This window comes from Phoenix dactylifera, chromosome 11 (genome assembly GCF_009389715.1).
Source record: "Phoenix dactylifera cultivar Barhee BC4 chromosome 11, palm_55x_up_171113_PBpolish2nd_filt_p, whole genome shotgun sequence".
NCBI classification, from domain to species: domain Eukaryota; kingdom Viridiplantae; phylum Streptophyta; class Magnoliopsida; order Arecales; family Arecaceae; genus Phoenix; species Phoenix dactylifera.
Genome location: NC_052402.1, coordinates 12054434 through 12075774, shown reverse-complemented (window position 1 = coordinate 12075774; position 21341 = coordinate 12054434). Strand labels below are relative to the sequence as shown.

Sequence of the window (21341 nt, the reverse complement as noted above, 5' to 3'; positions counted from 1 at the left end):
TTGTATACACTTTTCTTATTACTAGAACAATGCCAGGGCCATTGACTCAGACAAGGTCCATCCACCTGTTGTATGTGACCGGTTTCCAAGGGATCTCGCTGAATGACAAGACTGTTCTATGTGACTCTAAGCTTAAAGTTGCACAAAGCTTGTACGACGACTGTGCATAGGTGTAGTGGGGTTGGCAAATACAGAATTTTGGCTCGACAAATTTAGCATGCTGCTGGTGTTTCTGATATTTTGTTACTGTAAGATCTCATTTTCGGCATCATTCAGGTCGCAATAATTGCTAATATGATTTATTTTTGGACATGCCGCAGATGATAATCCTTGATATAATTCATTCAGCTTGGAACAATGCGACGTTGTCATTCACGGATGCAAGCTTAGAAGTAACTTTTGCAGCCCAAGATGGGTTACGTATAAACAACATATAGGTCCAAACCTATGTGGCAGGGTGCACGAAAGGTTGCTAAAACGGAATTCCTCTAACTCGAGCGTCCCGTAGTAGCCATTCTGGTGGAAAAATTATATCCTACACCCTTTTTTTTTTTTTTTTTTTTAGGTGGTGCGTGTACGAATATACTCAATAAAATTAAAATACGCTAGCTCACGGAGTGCTAGTGACAGCTCCCTCTCTCTTGACCAAAGGGTGTATCCTAAGTGGTGAGCCGCGTAGGCAGCTACCCAGTCAGTCACCCAGTCAGTCACCCCATTGGTTTTTTTGAATACATGCTTGGTCTGAAAGGTCATCCCATCCCTCATCATCATCTCTGTGTTCCTAATTAAGGGGTGGTCCGTACTTTCACCCCTCGGTCCTTCTGAATCTATCCAATAATCGTAGCTGAGTCGTCCTCCAGAATGATCAAACTGGCCTGTAGCACCACTCGCGCATGTCGAAGACCAGCCCAGGCAGCTTTCAACTCTACTTCTGGAGCTGGCGTGTCAAACAACTGGCAGCCACCTGCTGCCACCACTCTAGAGTGCAGAAGCCGGTTTGGTGTTTGGCCTAGGCGATTGCACACCTTCGTGATTTTTGATTGAAGAAAAAAAAGAATATTTAAAATAGCTAATTTTCCAGAACTTGGGCTCATGGAAAGCTTCCATCTCTCCAAATCGTGTGATATCCCAATCACGCGAGCTACAGTTGATCCAATGAGATCATGCGGGGTTATTCCATTCCACCATGCTCCAACCAGAAAAAGATATTCCAAGACCAGCTTTCAAGACACTTCGTGGTTTCCATGCCCACATACCTGTGTGCGCTAGTACTAATTAAGGAAAATAACCGTTCGTCCTGAGAGCATAAATCCTCTGCAGTGTGCATGCGGCCGCGCACCGCAGAATACTGGGCAACCGTAAATGACCCGTATAGACACATTAAAAAAAAAAAATAATTTTTAGAGTACCCTGAGCAATACTTTCTCTAATTTATAGGACATCTCATGTACGAAGCCATCTAATTCGCAGCCTCAATAACATACTAGGTTTAGAACTGACCATGATCTGAATATCTCATAGCAAAAGATTCACCCATCTAAAATAAAGTAGTTTACAAGCATATTATATCATAGACAGTTTATATTATTTGATACCTGTTTTGATGGTGGCTCTCCGGAGATGCATAGTATTTTGCGGTGCGCAGGCTGCACCGTAGAGCATCGGGGAGGGCCCCGGGGATCTCTTCACGGTTTAACCCAAAATGATTCTCCTGTGGAATTAGTCATGCAGCATGTGATTCGTGGCGCGGCAGGAGTATGGGACCAGTCTCCTTATATTTTATTCCTTGCGACAAAGACGAGGGAAAGAGTTCACGGGCCTGAGAACATCTTTCGTCATGTTCTCCACGTACGTGTCATTCTCTCTCCTTTTAACTTGTAATCTTCCAAGCTCACCCTCTCTGGCACCACCAACCATATATCGCTCGCTTTCTCTTCTTCCCACCGTATGACGCCGAAGGAGGAGGACGTCCGAAATCTCTCGGAAGAGAGAGAGATGGAGAAGGAGAAGGAGAAGGAGAAGGAGAAACAGGAGGCGGACACGGTCTCCACAATGCCTCTCCCAAAATCCCCGTCCTTTTTGAAGCCAGAAGAAACGGGGACAGAGACCGACCGCTTCCAACAAGCTCTACTGGTTGACAGCCTCTCTTGAAGTCTTCCCCGTTTCTCTCTTATCCTTTCCTTTTTCTCTTACGAATGAACGCTGACTTGAGCTCACGATGTGTGAGTTTACTCGATACTGAGTGCAGGATCTGAAAGACTTGCGCTCTCAACTCCACCAAGCAGCAGATTACTGCGAGAATGCATTTTTTAAGGCCGGCCATAGAAAATTGTAAGCTCATCTACTTCAAAACACTATTTTCTATTATTTTCCTTCCAGGAAATTCTGTCTTTTTTTCCGAGAGAAGTGATCGGTGCTTTTTGTAATATGCTTCGTGATTAAAAGAAGTGCAGAGAATTTTGATGCGAAAGTTTGGATCCTCTCTAGTCGATCGGTGTCTCTGTCCGTTCTAATTACTAATCATCCATTTCGGTGGGTTCCATCGATCACGGGGAGATGTCTGGACAAGAATTAGAGTGGGTCCTACTCCAACCATTCTTTTTCTTTCTTTGTTTTTTTTTCTTTTTTTTTTTTGAAGTAAAGGGGAGATTACTTGTGGAAGAGCGCGGCACAGTCACCCAACTTAATTGAAAGAAACCGATATACAGCAAAGGAGAAGTGAAAGGATGTACAAAGTGAAGAACATACACAGTAAAGATTGATGTTGCTGCATGTCTTTAATAAAAGACACCACCTCTGTTAACGGAAGAAAGGGTTGAAGGATTGCACCAGGAGTCCAGAAGAAGCTGAAGAGAAAAACTAATCCAAGTCTAAGTGGAAGCCTTTGATTTTTTTCTCCCAAACCATGATAAAGCCAGGCAAAGGTCCTAGCAATCATTGCAGAAATTTAAAGCTTTAATTGCTAGAGAAGTAGGAGATGATCAGATTTTGTGGGTCCTACCATTTTCTATCATGTATGTGTCGATTCGTGTAGGTTGAGTTGGCGGAGTTACTGAGTGTTAGATATCAACAAACAAATTGAGTTTGGATTGGGGAAATGAATTGTGAGCTGGGATAAATAGTAGCATGGGGACTAAAATGTTTGTTCTTGCTCTGTACGGAGCCTTCTCTCGCTTGGAGATCCAAATCCAGAACAGTCAATTCTATGAGTTATGGACCTCCAAATGCAATGCAATAACAACATCTCTAACGTAATATTCTCTTGTGACTTGGAAAGAGTTTTGGAGAGCACATCTAACGTAATATTCTTTTGTGACTTGGAAAGAGTTTTGGAGAACACAAAGAGCTACATCTGTGATGCAGTTGTTGCCATGGTCGATCATCTGGGGAATGTTTCGTCCAAGCTCGAGCACCGGCTCCATGGCAGCATCGAGGTCGTGCAAACGGAGCAAAAGATTGATTGCTTAAAACAGGTTAGTTAATGGTTATCTTGCCAAATTCATCAGCAGATAAACTTTGATGCATGTATACTCGGATAATATCTGGGCCTCGTCGCAATAAATGGACAGTGAAGCATTCATTATTATAGTTCTTTTTTCACCGGAGTAGAACTCGGATATAGTTATTCATGGTGTGAACAACTTCAGCATGTTCAGTTCTTTTGTTAGTCATAAAGACAAAACAGAGAGATTTACTTTTTAAATTTCATATTCTTCAGTGCTGTTACCTCAGTAACAGTTCTTGCTCTCTGGTCTTTCATCAGCAAAAGGAACTGCTTGGAAGATTCTGCAGATTATAGTTTATAACTGTGGTTCATGCAGAAAAAGCTAACCAAAAAATGAGAGATGATCATGTATTATCATTATGGTATCATGATAATTTAGTTAGATATTATTAGGCATTCGAGTTTATCGATCTCTCATGGCAATTATATTACTACATCTGTGACATAGACAGCAGATAATATTCTTAGGTTGGCAAAGACTGTTGATCTTGTTGCAACTTGAATTAATTTATGCATCTCTTCTTATATATATATATATATATATGAATTATCTAATGGGCATCCACTGCACAGAGGCTTCTCACCTGTCAACAATACACTACAAGTCTCAATCTGTCTGCCGTGCGATGGAGTGCCAAGTTGCCGCGATATCACCAGCATTATCTGTCACCACGTAAACTATATCTTCTATCCATTCTTTGTACCTTTTTATAATTAAATTCTGAACAGTGCCATCGCTACTAAGAATTAGAAGTTCAGCATCATGATCTTTGTCATTTTAGTTTGAAAACTTTCATTCAAGACCAATTTAACAGAATCGTCACCTTTTAGTCAACTGAGAGTGCGTTGCTTACCATAGGAAACAAAAGGAAAGAAAATACAACAATGTTTATTATTTTCGTACACACTCTGTTACCATCTTAATGATATGCCGCTGACTTTGTTTTTTTCCAAACTTCGTTATACTTGTTGGTTCATCTTAATATTTTTCTTTGAAACAGTCCCTCAGCATCCTGCAAAGTCGAGTGGTATCTCCAGGTTTCCTTTCCTTCTCAGTTCTCTCCGTATTTTTAGAGCTCATTTTACATTTCTATAGGTGCTTTAATTACAAAAGACATATGAGGGATTTAATCGAATGCATCCATGCACAGAGATGAGGCTGCTGATAAAATAGCATCCCAAACATCTAGTGAAAAAGATCAGCAGGCAGTGGCCATTTGTCCTTCAGTCTCTGTTGCAGGTGATAGTGTCAAGCTTCCTAAATTGGGTGCAGGTAAGCAAACTAGTGAATCTGGACTTGTCAATTCTCTTGTTGGAGTTCCTCAAAAAGCCAGAGTCATTTGTAGGATTGATTTCGTAGCTGAATATATTTGCATATTGCCATGGTAAAATTTATTTTGGGATCCATGGTCCAACTCTCACATAGATTTTTAGTGCATTCCTAGTGCACTTGAGCCATAAACCAGATTCACATTTATTTGTTTATTTTCTTCTTGTGCATCAGTACAGTTAATTCATGATAGAATGCAGGGAGACTTTTTTTTTTTCAGAGAGCTACTGTGTTTTTTTTCCTAGTTAGATATTTCTTGTAGGAATGCATGCCATTCAGATTTAGATAGGAAAAGCAAGCGGTCCATTTTGGATTGGCGTGAGGATTCAAGATGGAATTTCATTTTAAAGTATGATAGATTGACTTCTCTCTTTTTTTTTTCTTCCAGGAATAACATTCAGCACAGCTATCCCAGTTCGCAAAGGCCCATCTATTCTTTCAAAGTCATGCAATTCTTCATTTGGTTCCTATACAGATGTAAGATCTAACTTTTCTTTGGACAGCTTCACTATCCTTATCCAGAGAAATATATTTCTTTTCTCTTATGACGAATGATCAGTAACAAGAGTACAAATAATTCAACATTGTAAAATTCAGTTTGTGTTCCAAACCTGCATTGTACGATTGCTGAATGGTCAAGAGCACTTCATTTACCATGCTATCAGTGCTAAAATGTATGATGGTAGAAAATTTCCTTCGTCTTGCATGGGATTAAGCTTGCTTAAGCTCAAATCATTCATCACCGGATAGTACTAGGTGCTTATGTAAAGAAAGGAAAAAGGATTGTTGTACTAAATAATTAATGTGGAATTTCATGCAGGATGTTCATCTGCTGCTTGGTGTGGACCGGAGGAAGAAGTCTCTGCAAGGGATTAACTTCTTGTCATTTCTTCGGATGAGTAAAAGAAAGACCTAGAAAAGGATGGCAACAAGATCTTGTAATCAAAAACTTAAAACTCTAGCTTGCTGACATTTTACTTCTTTACATGTAGCTAAAACTTGTTCATGGTATAGGTGCAGAAGTTGTGTAGAACTTGGATGCATGTTCAACCTAACAAAATGAATGTTTCCACTTTATTTTTTGCTGAGTAACCTTTTATCTTAGAGAGAGAGAGAGAAAGGGGGGGGGGGGGGGGGGGGGGGGGGGGGGGGGGGGGGGGGGGGGGGGGGGGGGGGGGGGTGACCCGGCTGCAATATATATCCTGATTCAGAATTTTGGAGATGCATCATCCAAAAATTGAACCCAGAACTTCTGGATGCTAAGCACAGGAGTCTCATGTGTCCTCAGGTACAAGCCCCAGTTAATTTTCTGCTGGGTAACATTTAGGTGCAATACTTAAAAACATCTCAGGGAGAATGAACCCCATGATCCCATGTTTCTTACAACTAAATTCCTGTCTTAAGCAAGTTAGATGCTAGTCTCCATGAGTAGCTAAATTCCCTATATTGATTAGGTTAGATAGAAACTCTGAGCTGAACTCAATGTACCATCCATCCTATTGAAAGCAGCCAAATGTCTCATTGATCTGCTCTAATATGTGGTTCAACAGTCATTGTAAGTATGAGTTTGGTATGAAACATTTAACAAGCTGCAAGAAGTCTTAGTGGATAAATTGACCATGAGGTGGTGATAATGGATCAAAAATGCAATTGGATCTTCCTCTTTACACTTGAACCATGGGCTGAAGAATCCAGGGAAGGTCGCCAATGGCCGAAAGATCCTGCATGAATGTTAAATCCAATACTAGGTCTTGGTTTCCTGGAGAACATGATATTTGCTAAACTAGTTTCATAATGTCCAAGAATTGATTCAAAAGATATTTCCTTCATCAAATCTCTAAGTATATGTTCTGCATCCATTGGTTTACTTTTTGGGGAAGATTTATGATAACTTGGGGGCAAGTCCATTGAATTCATTAATTCCTCATAGCACCAAACAGTCACAAGGGAACTGAGAAAGAAGAGCCAAATCCCATTGTTAGAATCATTAAGGGTTGCCTCCTATCTATGTCAAATCTATTTTAAATTTGTATCCATTCATCTGATCCACCAGTCACCTGGATGGTGGCTCTACGCTTGTATGCGACCAAACCAGAAAAAGAGAAAACAAAGATAATAATAATAATAATAATAATAATAATAATAATAATAATAATAATAATAATAATAATCTAAGTTGCTTCCTTATTGAGGCTGTAAGATAGCTTTTAAGACTCCAGGAGCCCTATTTGTTGAGTCAGCCACCTACCCTACATGGATGAGCAATATTAGTTACAGAGCCAGTGATGATTACCTATCTATAGAATGGAGCTTACATGGTACGCCATGCTATACGTTCAACAATAACACAAAAAACTAAATGAAATCATACCTAGATTTTGCAATTCAAGTATCCATGAGGATACAACAATAACCTGTATCAATTGATTGAGGGTCTTGTTTGGGTTCTTTTATCTTCAGAATCATATGATCTAGATTTTCACCATTAGAAAATTATGGAAATTCAACATATGCAGAGGCAATTTGGCTGAGAATAAAAAAAGTTAGCTAAAAGGGGGGAAAAATTTGTAAAATATGAAAACCATGCTCTGCATATAGAAATAAATTGACGCAGAAACATGCAGTTTATGCCAACCTCGCTACAGAGCACTAATTTTCTTGAGTTGGGAGGAAGAGAATCCAAGTCAATTTGTTATATTTTGCCCACTCAACCAACTCCGGCATGTATCAGATCCTTTGTTTTACAGGGCAGAGGCTACTTGAAGTTGCATACTGGAAGAGCACCTGACTGCATCATTTCCCGAGTATATCAGCATATCATCATACCTTCTCAATTAACAATTATGTGACATAATAAACCTCATTATCTGTATGTGCATTGAACTTTCTTTGGGATGGGCATGAACATGATTGTTCGCTCCCACTGGCTGCTGAAGTTATAGAGGAAGGACTTGGTCGAAGTAGATGGTGTCTTATCTCCATCTTCTCTTTTTCTTTCCATTGCTTTGATTGTCCTTGCTGATTTCATTTTATGCAAGAAACAACGGTGTAAAGGGAAAAACTGTTGAGAGAGAGTGAATGACGAAGAAATACAAACACCTGACAGTAGTCAGCATTGGTTTGGGTTACCACAGTTGTTCGTACACTAATAGACTGCAACAAGAAGCGTACTCAAGAGTTAGTTCCAGTTACTTCATCTATTCATAAACTGCAAGATTCCAACTTCTCATTTTTAGTTGCAATAACTTGCAAGCTATCGAACTCTTAGCTTGAGCACCCGCCTATGCAAGGAGAATCTGGTCTTCCAGCAGTGCTGCTTGCTGATTCTGGCCAACAAAGAAGCCACTAATTTTAGTCTAGATACAGACTAACCCAGGATTCATTATCACATAACCCCCAACTCTCGGAAGACAAAACTCCCTGGTTGCAAAACTAGTCAACTTAGCAAATGGTGTTTGGCGAGCCATGGGCTTATCGCCACAAGGTAATATTTTCCACTCTCTGTCAACTCTGCCCCCTTACCAGCAACATCCAATATCAACTCATTCGCTGCTATGCAAAAGAGAGCTCAGAACATAAATTCACCAAATCTTATCTATCAGAACTAATCACAGCCTTGTATTGGCTTAGCTAGGGAACAAACAAACAAGCAGGTGATCATAATTGGATTATCAGAGGCTTGAGTGTCATTGACCCAAGTTTCTTTGTTGCATTAGTTCTTAAAACTCATCGAAATCAGATAAACAAGCTAAATAATAGCAAGGAAACATCATTTTATTATTATATTCTGCTATCAAAATGCGAAGGTTCTCGTATGAAAGACATGACTGTGAAAAGATAAATACCGGTGACACATGGCATTAGTAATTGCAAAAGGATACACACGTCTGAAAGAATGAAGCATAAAAAGACACAGCTACATGTGATGGTGATAATCCTTAGTGGCTAGCGCTGACCCTCAAATCCGGTGGAAGTTTAGGGAGACACCAGGAAACAACATTGCCAGTCCCAGATGAATCGCAGCGACAACATGTCATGTAAGGAGCACGACATACAGAACTAAACAATAAATCTGGCATATGAACAACTCCAGTATGGGCCTCATTGAGTCAAGCTCTGACGACTGCAATGCGAAAAGCTTTGTTCTGACTTCAGGATTAAAACTACTAAGATGGCATGTTTCTACCCTCCTCTTAGACCCATGAAACGTTCAAAGATTCTGCTATGTTCTTTTAAGAAATTTTTGATGAATGGTAACCAATACATAGATCTACTAATAAAAATTCCAAATTCATTCTATATCTTATCAGAAGTAAGATGATAGTGCTTACACTGTTCCTTATTGTACGAGATACCAAATACAGACAAATGAAGACCAGCTTCCCATTGCAATCTCCTTTAAGCCTGATCCTTTTTAGCTCCCAAACATCTAGTTACATTTAAATCCACCAGTTTTCAAGATGTTCTTGAATTTCTCATTGGCTGCCACTAGCTCAGCAGCAATCCCAGCTTCATTAGCAGAATGGCCTGCATCTGGGACTACCTGTTTTTGCTCGCAAGAGAATTACAGCTTAGTCCTTCCCACTTATACAGTATCAGAGTGCGACGTGTGTGTTAGAGAAAGAGAGAGAGTACTAAATGTAATTGCAGCTGTTTGCATCATGGAGTAAAATTGCTAAAACATGACCAGCCAATGAAAGCATTAATTCAACAACTCAAAAATGTAACTTGCAAGGTTCTGCTCGTAAGTTCTTTATAAAATATACAAAGAAATTATGGAGATCTCCATGGAATTTAGCTTGCAATTTTCATAAACTTAGGCCTATTGGATACCAACGATTTCAGACTTGAATGCATATAATAAAAGACAGTTCTAGTCTAACAGAATGAAGTGCCCAACTTGCACAGTTTCACACCCATGCGAGCCAGGTGCTATGCTTGCAGCAGTACAACCACCCCTGGACAACAGTTCCCTTCATATTTCTTCCGTTACCATCAAAAGTGAAAATGGGGTCTCACCTAGGCACTTCTCCCTAAGATTGTTCACAGAATAGGCATGATAAATACAACTCTGGACTTCCAACTTTACAAATATGAATGTCGACACTCAATATTCCAAACAATAAGTCCTTTTCTGAAGAGGATTGGAGTGGATCACAAATTATCAGATTTGTTGAGATTCTTTTAAAACGAATATAATATAACAAGTTCCTTGTATAATAAGGAATAACACTTAAACTTTTTTCCATTAATAGTTAATATGCTATACAGTGATTTATATCATAAACAATATTTCTCTGCTTTAATGATATAGAGCAAGGTAGTAACAAACAAATAAAGGGTATTGTCTTTAACTGAAGCAAGTTTTCAATCATAAATATTGGGAATTATATCACTAGTCCAAACATTAAAAGCACAAGCAGCAATCAGACATGAAGAATGACAAGAGTCTAGATAGCAACTATCGTGGCCATAGATTATTGGAAACAAATTATCATTTTCAAACAGGGGAAAATATCACATAACAGCACCAAAATGGAAAACAAAAAAGGGATTCAATCCCTTTACATCAGAATAGGAAAGCTATCCTAGCAAAGGAAATGATTGATTTCATTCAAGCGGCCGAGCATGTATGTGAGTTGAAACTTTATGTTACTGATCTGTTAGCTCTCTGAGATTTTTCCAAATTAAACATGATGATTTTAATAAGTGACATTATTAATGCTGACGATGGAAAGATAAAATATATTAATCAATCAAAGAGGTTGCTCAAAGAATTGAAAATAACACTTTAAAGGCTATGCTGTGCTCAAACCTGGAGCATGAAAATGATGTTTAAAAAAAATAATTAGTCTGACCTTGAATTCCGCCTCTGGCCATGCTTTATGAAGATCCCAGGCAGACATCATAGGGCAGCAAACATCATATCTTCCCTGTCAAGTGTTAATTTAATAGTGATACTGAATGAGCAACAACCACACCTATTGCAGAGGACTAAAATAAAAAGCACAAGAAATTAAAAAAAAAAAGGAATACCAAATACTCCCAAGTTCACTACAAGATAGACACCAAAGATCTGGTCATTTCAATGAACAACAATTTTATTGAACTGCCAATAGAATCAGCATAAGACAAATTTCTAGATTTAGAGTTTATTTTCACTTTTGAGGTACATTAATTTCTCGAAGACTGCTGTGTATGTAATGTATTGACACACTACAGATCTAGAATGTTCAAAAGTCGGAGGCTGGCAGCAGACTGCCTAAACACAGCAGCTTCTACTCAAAGGTAAGAGGAACTAAATTTAGCATATTTAACTACTATATGAATCGCAATCTGGTAACAAACACTTGGTGAACCAGCAGTTCTAGGTGCTGCTTCATATTGGTTGTGTAACAGAAGCAACAAATACCTGAACAATTACAGTTCTGATATGCCGAATCTTGTCAACATTATCCAACAGGTACGAATCAGAGGGGAAAAATCCTTTGTTCACAAAGTAATGGTTTTCGATCCGTGCAAATGCCTGCAAAAATCAGTAACAAAGAAAAATAAAACTTGAGAAATCTTTTTTTATCCTGTTAAAATTATACCCTGGGTTTGAACTTATGGTTTCAGTGTTGCAAATATACTTGGCAGCATGAAGACGGCAGTTGAAGATCTATCCACATTAACAATGGCGACATATACTTGATGCAAGATTAAATGCAAAAATATCTCAATATCAATACATATTTGCCAGGGAACTTAAGAATCATATACATTTTAGAAATCTTGTAGTAAATATCATTGAGCTTTTGAAAGAATTCCAATCAAGCACCAAAATGATTTCCACTTATACAAGACATCAGCAGGAAAAGCAGACCCACAAATTGCAAGATAAAAGGACTGTTAAAACAAGATGAGTTCTTGTTTGCTGAGGTGTTTGCAAGCCGTCCTAAACTAAGTGTGTATAACAAAATCTCACATAAATTGCACTTTTTCTAGGATCTTGACTCCTTTTGACACATTATACCTGCTAAAACAAATGTCAATCTTTCCTCTCATAGATTTTAAAAGTGCCAGTCAGCACGGTGCAAAGAATGCCATGCCACTGCCTCACCAGCACATAGCACATAGCACACTAGTAACTCATGCCAGTAATTAGTATGCTGCTGTGCCAATGCATGCCACCTTTGTATGGCACCACATGGTAATGTACCATGGTAGTGCCAGGTTGAGAAGTATTTTTTTTCTTGCTTAGCATAGAGGGTATTCTCTTTTGTAAATATAATTTGAGAGCCAGCTTTTCACTCCAAGTACAGGATCACACTATAAACAATATATCATTTCACCATACCACCAAAGAAAATACAATTAGAGACAAAGAAAAGACTTGCCAATGAGAAGTCGTCATCTTCTCCTCTTTTGATATTCTCTTCATTTTGAATAAGATGGGCAGTCATCATCTCCCATGTAGTCCAAATTTTAGCAGCTGTAACCTGTAAAAAAGGATATAAACCAGTCAAAGTGATAGGTAATGACAAACAATTCAATATTTAAAATAGTTTGGCCCAGAACATGATCACTTCTCAGTTTAGATGTCATATGCTAGGAAAACAAATGTTGTGACGAATATTCATTGACCCATCGCAGGAGGAGGTGGGGGAGGTGATTGAATCTATTAATCATTAAGCAATTGCCAGCCAACAAAATGCCTCAACTTGCTAGTAGAAACCAAGCGAACATGTGAAAAAGACATGAAAGACCTTACATATTTTTCTTAGAGCAGAGAAAAATAATCCACATTAATCAACATACTCAAAACTAATAGTTGAAAGGTTATGGCATAACAATAACTAACAAGCCTTCAGTAGTTTGTCTGGGTTGGCTTTTGAATTGACCTCCGCCATTTTTCCTATAAAGAGTTAGGTCTATCATCAACATCAAAAAGATAAATAAACCACAAGCTTTTCATCCATGTTTCTTATGCCTTCCTCTAGTTTTTCCACCAATTGGTTTGTGGCAATTTTGTTTCACTGGCTCACAGTCCCAGGCATATGAAATGTCTCAAAAACAATGGGAGTGGCAAAATAGAGCTGAACAGGAGAAAAATAGATAGTACATACCTGAATGTGATTATCATCAGAATTTAGCCTTTTGTGGTATGCAACAATAAAGTTGTCCCTTTCATTTTCTGGAATGAAATCTCTGAAGGGCTCCCATGCTGAAAATCCAAATGGATGACATCATGTCATGAGCAACAAAAATGACACACATCTAATAATTACAATTCATGAAATATGAAGAGATAGAAACAGCAAGCATCAATAATTAAGGTCCTCGGTGAAAGAATGATAGAGTGGCAAAGCCTCTTAGCCAATCTTCTGGTCAGTGAAATGCATAACTTAACCTTCCATGACCAAAGTGAAACATAATGAAGATCATTTATACAGCAGGCGACCTGGTACAAAAAGTGATCTTTCCTTGAGCTAAATCTTTATTAGTCTTTAGTCACCAACATCACATTCAGGTAACTCTACGTAAGATATGGTTCACGTTCTTTTTCCGAGCATGTAAGTATAGGTCCACATCATATACTAATGAGACTACAAAATTGCATAATTTCAGCCTTTGGGTGCACAGCACATTTCCATACTGCACACTAACAAAATGCCAGACAACATTTTACAGCTTTTCTAGTTGATTTTCTCGCCAGTGCAGGTCTAGAGTAATTAGACAATGAAACTGCACATTGCAGCTGTTTTGATGTGCAAACAAGAAGCTGTACAAAAGGTGTAGCATTGTAAATACATCTGTTGATAAATGTCATCTATGTTCACATATTCCTTTTTACTTTGAGCTTTCATGTGGATGGGAAATGAAAGAACTACTAGTTCCCAGAGAAGAAGAGCATTCCCCGGATTGTGTGTGTGTGCGTGGGGTGTGGGGGGAGGGAGGGGGGGGGGGGTTGAGATTAGACCTCATCTCAACAAATAATTAAAATAAAAGGTCATGGTCCATAACCACCAAGTACAGGAAAGCCATGAGAGATAAGGTGGCTACTGGAAGCAAAAAAAATTATAGGATGCTCAGTTGCATATTAATCATTTTTTAATAGTTCATCGATGAGCGCATGAACTTACAAGTCGATGCCCCATTTATAACTTATCATATTAAAGGCAAGGATTTACTACAATAAAAAAAGAGAATGCGCTAGTAAATTAATTAAATGAATCGAGTCTCATTTGCAATTCATTGATATAAGTGTCAACAAAGAAAAGCTTCAGTTATTGGAAGCAAATGCACGAAGCTTTTGCACTTTGAACACGAGGCAAACTTGATAAGTCAGCCATGTATCCAGCATTACTCTCAAGCAAAGCAATGCTGTAGTGTTTTTATAGTAGGACTCCTCAAACAGGCAGATCTGGACCATAAGTGCTCTCAAGCTCGACCTGCATCATTGAAGGCTTGACTCAAAACCATCCCAGACTGTCCTTGGCCCAACAACATAAGCCAGGCAAAACCCGCTTGCAATATCACAAGTTGAACTTGAATTGGCCAAGTTTCTACATGGGGCAGACCAGGTCCCATTCAGGCCCAAGTGCAAACAATTGGTTGAATGATTTTTTTCTTCATTTTAGTTAACACAAAGAAAGATATAGCATGTGTTCTTGGGTACTGCTGCCAATTAAGTTTATCTAAAACTTTTTTCAGTGTGCTATGATACAAGCTGACAGCATACATTCAAATAAAATGCACAACTGCATGTACATGTCATCCTTGATCCAGATCTCATTGTGTTTTGTCCTCAGATCAAAACCAATTCGAGGCTCTGATTTATTTTTTTAACCCGAGCTCTTTCCAACCCAACTATACCTAAATTAGCTTGCATGAAAGGCAGGCTGTGGCTGATCATGCAAGATGTTGACTGGCCCAGCCCAGCGTGCATCCCTATCAAATAGCCGAGATCATCTAGGTAGAACTAGCCTTCTTGTTAAATGGACCACATCTCAAACTTACAAACCTCTAGCGATTTTAGAGCAAGAAAGGACCATAATTTACAAATTAAAAGGCTTTGGCCAACTAGATGAAATATGAGGGCAGAGAGATGCTAAAACAAGTATAATAGTTATTGTGTTTCATATAAATAATGCATATAATAAAGAGAAGTGCTAGGATGGTTTCTAGGTGAAGGTTAGGCAAATTGAATCTAGAAGAGGTGATAATATGCCTAATAAGATGACACCCAATGACTAGATTTCCTGTGTAGCTTGAAAACAAGTAAATCCGAGGGAATGAGACCAGTGTAAGGGCAATAAATCTGCATGCCTGAAACAATTAGTAGGGTGTTATTTCAATGAGAGAACCAGGATATGTTCTCTAATACCAAGCGCTAAAAGCAAAAAAACAAAATTCTCAAATTATTTGAGTATTCTATTGCACTTCATTTAAAAATATTTTATCAAGCATACATTTTAAAAAAGATAGATGGTAATGTATCTGCATAAAATAGCATTAACTGTTGCATTGTAATAACATTAGCTCCTTGAAAGATTTCTGCAGATCTGTGGTGTCAGGAAACCAATATTTACTGATCGAAATGCCTTTTATTCTGGCTGAACATTAGTGTGTGTTTCCAGAGAGCTAAAGAATCATTCAAAAAATAGCAAGAAACTTAAACCATCATACCATCTGGGAAGATAGCTGCCGCACCACCCTCATAAAACCAATCAAGCTCCTTTTTCCTTAACAAAAAAATGCCTCTAAGAATAATACCAGTGACCTTAGAAAAACACCAGAGAAAACGTTAGGAGTGTTTGTCCAGAGAAGGATCTTAAATGGCTAGAACAGCAAAGCATATACACAAAGCACACTTGAATGTCATGTAGGAATGATGAAAGGTCAACTAATAGTTTACCCTGTCAGGGTGTGATTGGCTGTATGCAAGAGCCAGTGTGCTTCCCCATGATCCACCAAACACCTGCATTCTTCTGATATATGTAAGGTAATACCATTATAGGTGAGATGAAGCAGAGGTAGAAACCTTACCTCCCATTCTGGTATCTCTAAATGTTCCCTAAGCTTCTCAATGTCGTTAATTAAGTCCCAAGTTGTGTTGTCCTCTAAGCAGGCATGGGGAGTACTTTTACCTGAACCTCGCTGGAAATAATAATTTGGCATATCAACAAATGATTCTCTATAAAAGATTTACTTAACAAAGAACCTAAAATATTCACTCAGAAAGTGCACCTGATCAAATAAAATGATCCGATAAAACTCTGGGTCAAAGAATCGTCTATTGCTAGCTGAGGTTCCAGCTCCTGGTCCCCCGTGAAGAAACACAACAGGCTACCAAGAAGTTATATGAAAAGGAATAGAATGAATGATTAAAAGAGAGCTTAAGCAGAAAACTGTATGGAAGGTAAGAATAAGATAAAAAGATGGCACCAGTTTTAAAAGCATTGTAAAATAAAAATACAATTTCAAGCAAGTCCAAGAAAGTCAGACCTACAATTTTACATAATTCTGGTTTCATGCGAGACGTCCTCTGCATCTGTTTCTAGACAGTAATATGTTACACGTTCCCACGAAATCCAGCAGTTATATTTTATCTTGTACACCCAGTTTTATGTTTGGCCTATAAATACACTTAACCAGTGAAATCAAATATAGCTACCATGAATTTCAACACCCTTTGTACCACTCCAATAAAATGCCCCTCAAATGCACATCCTGCAATTCCATGAAATCAAAGGTGCATCCAAGATTTAAGTTAAAAGGTTCTTGGTGACAATGTTGAACCTAGGGATCTACTATCACAGTTACTCTCCATGTTGCCTTCCAAGGCCTCAGCCACATGCCTTCCTTGGCTTTCAAAGGATCTCAATAACATTGTCTTGCTGTTAAGTCTCAACTAATGCCTCTCCCACCTTCCTTCAGGAACTATGAAAACTTAAGGCTTGTAACTAGAACCATGCGTTTTGTCATCAGAAGATAACAAACTGGGTGGAACACAAGTAACCTGGTTTGAAAAGCTCATATCTTTAAGATCAAAGCCACCTTAAATAGCTTCCTTCTGTTATCTAGATTCATCTTCAGAATGCTTCTCTTAATTACTGAAGATACTTAACAAAATCTGTTGGTTGATCTTTCTGAATGGTGGTAGTAGTAAGGCAAAGGACTAAACCTTTTGATAGGACTTGCAAAAGCAAAAGATACAGCAGGTAGTATTTAGAGATATTTATAATTTCATATAATTTGTAAACTTCAGATGGCATTGTAGGTTTGGCTTCCTTTCATGGTGAACTCATTCTACTATTTGGAATTTTTTTAATTGATTGAAGGTCCAAAGTTCAAACATTCACATAGACAATTCACAATGCATGTATTTTAACAAACATAAATATCAAGGGTGGCAGTCTTTGTTTAGATGACAAGGAGGTCCAGATCCATATGTTGGCTTATTGCCACTTACCATAAAAAAGTTAAAGCAAAAGCATTTCTATGAGATTACAATCATATATTCCTGTTCAAAGGAAGTCCTCAAATACTTCAACATTTGAACATAGTGGGGAAGTAGTGCAAGCAATTTGAAGGGCAACGTTGGGTTTCTAGAATGGAAAATTAAGATCTTTATTCTAACCAATAATGGCAGATACAATCTATCTTATCAGATCGTAAGCATATCAACTAACAGGCAAGAGAATAGTAAAATAACAATTTACATTCTTTTTCACTACTCCCCTCCCTTTTCAAAGGTTGAGGTACAAGGGGAACATCATTTAGAAGTCAGGGAGAAAAAAATTAGGTACTCCTTGCTGTTTATACCACCTCCTCAATTATACTAAGCAATCTCAACATGACAGCAATCTACCTTTCCTCAAAATTAAATGGACAGAAACAGTCGGCTTTCAAAGTCAACAGCTACATCCTTCATTTCTGTAGGCAACAGGAGAGTCAGACAAATACAACATTTCCATGTTCCAACATGCAACAGCAAGCCTGTTTTAGTATCTAGATACTCCAAAGTTTCATACAATTCTATATTGTTTGAAACTTAATTGAAAATGGCAACATCAGATAATATGAATAAAGATGCTCACTCACATGCCCATTCGGGTTTCCAGACTGCTCCCAGTACAACGCATGGATATCTGAAACCTTCAAAAATCCTGAAGAGTATGGCTCTATATGTGGGTAAAGACTCCTATTCAACTCCTGAGATTCCTTTGATGTTTCCATAGAAGTCCTAAATTGTTGAGCAGTAGGAGAATATTGATTTTCAACACAAAAAAGCAACTTGTTCCTACCTGCATGTCATAGTCAGATCTTTAAATTACAAAAGGGATGAGGCCCTGATTGATGACTGAAAACAGAATGCATATGCTAAGAATGATTTTATATATTAAAATGCATTTAAAATGAGTTTCAACTTTATTACAACCAACATATTCTGGAAACTATAATATCCTTCCTCAGATGCAACATATCAGCCTGAAAATTTGAACTTGAAAACATTTTTCATGTGAAAATTGAAAAAAATGCGAAAAGGACAAAACTAATTTGACTAGAGCTCAAGTTACATCAGTCTGGACACAAATGCGGAATACATGACATTATTGCACTCAAATTACATTAGTTTATTATCATGGCAGAAGCCGGAGGAATTATAGGACACAAGGACTGAGCTCAATTTCAGGATATGTGTAAGTTGGCATCTTTTAGAACACAAACCTTCTATAGTGATGTAAGTTTGCTATATCTGAAATACATGTCGAATTGGCTATACAGGTTTAGGGATACAAATCAGGAAAGAGGCTCGTTGAGGCAGATAGCAGTTAGTTCACTCATAAGTTAAGATCAGAATGATGTTTTCATATGAAGCAAGCAGTGAAAGTTGGAAGAATTTTGTGTGTGTGTGTGTGTATGTGAGTGGTAAGGGGGGTGGGGAGGGGGGGAGAGAAAGAGAGAGAGAGAGAGAGAGAGAGAGAGAGAGAGAGAGAGAGAGAGAGAGAGTAATACCAGAATCTGACCAAATAGAAAATGTTTATTGGGGAAAATGAAAGAAAATGGAAGAAAGTCCTAACATATAAGGTAGAATGCAGCAAGTCTTTTAGGAAGCATATGAGGTATAAAGATAAGGAACATATACACAACTTCTTCCCCTGAGATTTTTCCTTCTTAAATAAATGTAACAAGATTGTTATGACCAAGACTTCAAGAAAGGGCAAAATGTCAGAAATTTTCAAAGAATACGGAAAATACAGTAAAGACAGCCAGAAGCTCAGTATGAAAGTATATAGTGTTGAGACACAATAAATATTAACAAGAAAGGAGACCATGCCTGAAACAAGGCAGCAAACTTACAGCACATTCCATTGAATCCAACTTACAGCAGGAAAAAAAATGCCTTCATAAGTTAAAATTCTGAATCAAATTAGAGCGATCAACTTCTTACTGCCAAAGAATTCTCCAATTCCACTCTTTCTACAGCACTCAGAAGAGATGCGAGAAATAGTACTCCAAACCATCATCTTTCTTTGGAATTCAATGTCCAAAACATTCATTTAGGCCAAGAATCAGATCTTGGAATGAGGAGTCATTATTTAATTTATTGAGGATGTAAATCAAAATCTAAACATCTAAATGTGGTCAAAATAATCTGAAGGTGCGCACCCTACCCTTCTGTCAACTCAGAAAGGACACAGCTTTTACATCTGGTCTATTCCCTTCCTAACAGTTTCTTGATTACTAAAATCTTAATAATATACGGGATTTACATAAAAGTGTTCAAAATACTGCCATGTATCCCTCAACGTCCAAAGCAACAAAGCTATCAGCCCATATCTTGATTCCAAAACTATTCCACTCTTATTTCTTGCAACGATCTTAAAAATATTTTTCTTGTACCCAAAAACTGCAAGAATTCATGAAATTCATAGTATCCTACCTTTCTTATGAGTCTCAGCATAGCAGAAATCACAAATATTAAAAACAACAATCAGTGGTAGATAGTTTTCTCAACCCATCTCCGATAATAAATATGCCAAACAAGATGAAATTTCATCAGCCTTTCTGAATTATCTTCCCTCATGTGCATCGATGTCACGCAATCCAGTCTTTTACCACTTTTCCTTTCACTACCAACTACACTTCCCATAAAGTATATTTCCTTCAAGAATCGCGTTTGACAGACGCATCTAACTACCAGATGTAAAAGGCTTTGAAATTTGAAACGGTTATGAACCGTCCCTCCCCATTTAAACTCATTTAAAACCCATCCTAAATGCAATAGAGACGTTGGGCTCCAACGTTACTCCAGGTGGGAGAGAGAGGAGAGTCCTCTCACTCTCATTTAATTCCTCCTCTTCATATTCGTTAGTGTGCTTTTTCCTTCTGGGGTTTTTTCTTTCCTTTTTGATTTTCTTTCAAGCGGTGAGGGGAGAAGAGGAGGGGTTATCTTGCCGTTAGTCTCCTCTTCGTCAATCTCTCTTCGTCTTTTGGCTCTGAATCAATTGTGTACGAGTATATAAAAAAGTTCTTGTTGAGTTCAAGAGATTTTATAGTACCATGCGCGTTTACAAATTCAACGGTCTGTTGTATCTTGGGGAGAGATCCCCAGAATCCAGTGCATGTAAGAAGGTGAATCTCTTTCAAATACAGTAACTACACGTCTTTGAAAAAAATATTTATTTTATTTTGGATCGAAAGGAAACGACATCAAAGAGATAAGCATCGGAACTGGTTGTTTCAGTGAAATTAAATTATTTGTGGATTATTTAAGTTCTTTTGAGGTGATCTATATTTCCATCACTAGATTCCTTTTCCCCATCCTTCTATATCGTTCTTAATATCTAAACCATCCGGCACCAAATTGACAAGCAAATTAGAGCAACGACCCAACGATCAAGCAAAATTTCTTCCTCTCGATGGAGAAACAAAGAATTAGAGATCCACTTCACGGATCAAGAACAGAAAAGAATCCCGAACCTAACAGAGGCGCTTCGTGATCAACCTGGGGTTTTCTTGATTTGGAATAAGATATCATCTAGAGAGAGAGAGAGAGAGGTATACCTGAGGGAGTCTTGTTGCTGCGAAGGCGATGAAGGGGGAGGGAGGGACGGGATCGAGGAAAGAAGGGAACGATCGGCGTGGTGTTGGGGGTTTTAAGGAGGGGAGGAAAAAAGAGCGAGGCGGCGGCAGTGCCGAATTGGGGACTGGCGAGGCCAAGTCTCATTTGACCGATCGGAGACGCTCGGGAGGGCCGGTCTTGTGGTGGATCCCTTGGTTCCGCTTGATGGGAGGCTTTCGTACGATTCCCCGGTCTCATACAGTAGTTGCTGGGAAACGCGTTTACGGGGGGCTCGGTTCACGCTCATTAAAGTTTTCCGGATTCCTTTTCGCATTTCGTTTCTCAGTTTATAATATTCTGTTTTTTTTTAGCGAAAAGGAGGAAATTAAGAAGCTTTTGATCAACGAGTATATATGAAACGCTTAAAATAGATGAGTTTTTAAAATAGAGTT

The 21341-nt window shown here is 38.3% G+C and overlaps 2 protein-coding genes across 3 annotated transcripts; one reads left to right on the top strand and one right to left on the bottom strand.

Annotated features, from left to right (window-relative positions):
- Window positions 1-1815: 1815 nt before the first annotated feature.
- On the top strand, window positions 1816-5917 carry LOC103709476 (probable protein ABIL5). 2 transcript variants are annotated; one of them, XM_008794829.4, is made up of 8 exons: window positions 1816-2133; window positions 2249-2331; window positions 3326-3473; window positions 4079-4178; window positions 4507-4543; window positions 4657-4778; window positions 5224-5312; window positions 5656-5917. In XM_008794829.4, exons 1-8 carry the CDS (start codon window positions 1948-1950, stop codon window positions 5749-5751), a joined length of 861 nt encoding a protein of 286 aa, XP_008793051.2. In that variant the 5' UTR covers window positions 1816-1947; the 3' UTR covers window positions 5752-5917. The 2 variants fall into 2 exon arrangements, with proteins under 2 accessions (XP_008793051.2, XP_038987552.1); XM_039131624.1 differs by lacking the exon at window positions 1816-2133 and having other exon boundaries at window positions 2446-3473.
- A 3143-nt stretch (window positions 5918-9060) lies between these two features.
- Window positions 9061-21104, bottom strand: LOC103709475 (proline iminopeptidase). Its single transcript, XM_008794828.3, has 11 exons — window positions 20892-21104; window positions 17925-18127; window positions 16068-16166; window positions 15867-15977; window positions 15736-15798; window positions 15507-15600; window positions 12944-13041; window positions 12215-12316; window positions 11248-11361; window positions 10694-10768; window positions 9061-9378 (listed from the first exon to the last, which is right to left on the bottom strand). The coding sequence occupies exons 1-11, from the start codon at window positions 21052-21054 to the stop codon at window positions 9265-9267; spliced, it is 1236 nt and encodes a 411-aa protein (XP_008793050.2). The 5' UTR covers window positions 21055-21104; the 3' UTR covers window positions 9061-9264.
- Window positions 21105-21341: the final 237 nt, after the last annotated feature.

Excerpts from the sequence above, each read along its gene's own strand:
- LOC103709475 (XM_008794828.3), bottom strand. The coding sequence starts at position 21,054 with ATGAGACTTGGCCTCGCCAGTCCCCAATTCGGCACTGCCGCCGCCTCG. Across the intron at positions 16,167-17,924 it reads CTGGAAACCCGAATGGGCAT|CCTGTTGTGTTTCTTCACGG; the intron begins GTGAGTGAGCAT and ends ACTTCTTGGTAG. Across the intron at positions 15,601-15,735 it reads GCCAATCACACCCTGACAGG|GTCACTGGTATTATTCTTAG; the intron begins GTAAACTATTAG and ends TGTTTTTCTAAG.
- LOC103709476 (XM_008794829.4), top strand. The coding sequence starts at position 1,948 with ATGACGCCGAAGGAGGAGGACGTCCGAAATCTCTCGGAAGAGAGAGAG. Across the intron at positions 4,179-4,506 it reads CCAGCATTATCTGTCACCAC|TCCCTCAGCATCCTGCAAAG; the intron begins GTAAACTATATC and ends TCTTTGAAACAG. Across the intron at positions 4,544-4,656 it reads AAGTCGAGTGGTATCTCCAG|AGATGAGGCTGCTGATAAAA; the intron begins GTTTCCTTTCCT and ends ATCCATGCACAG.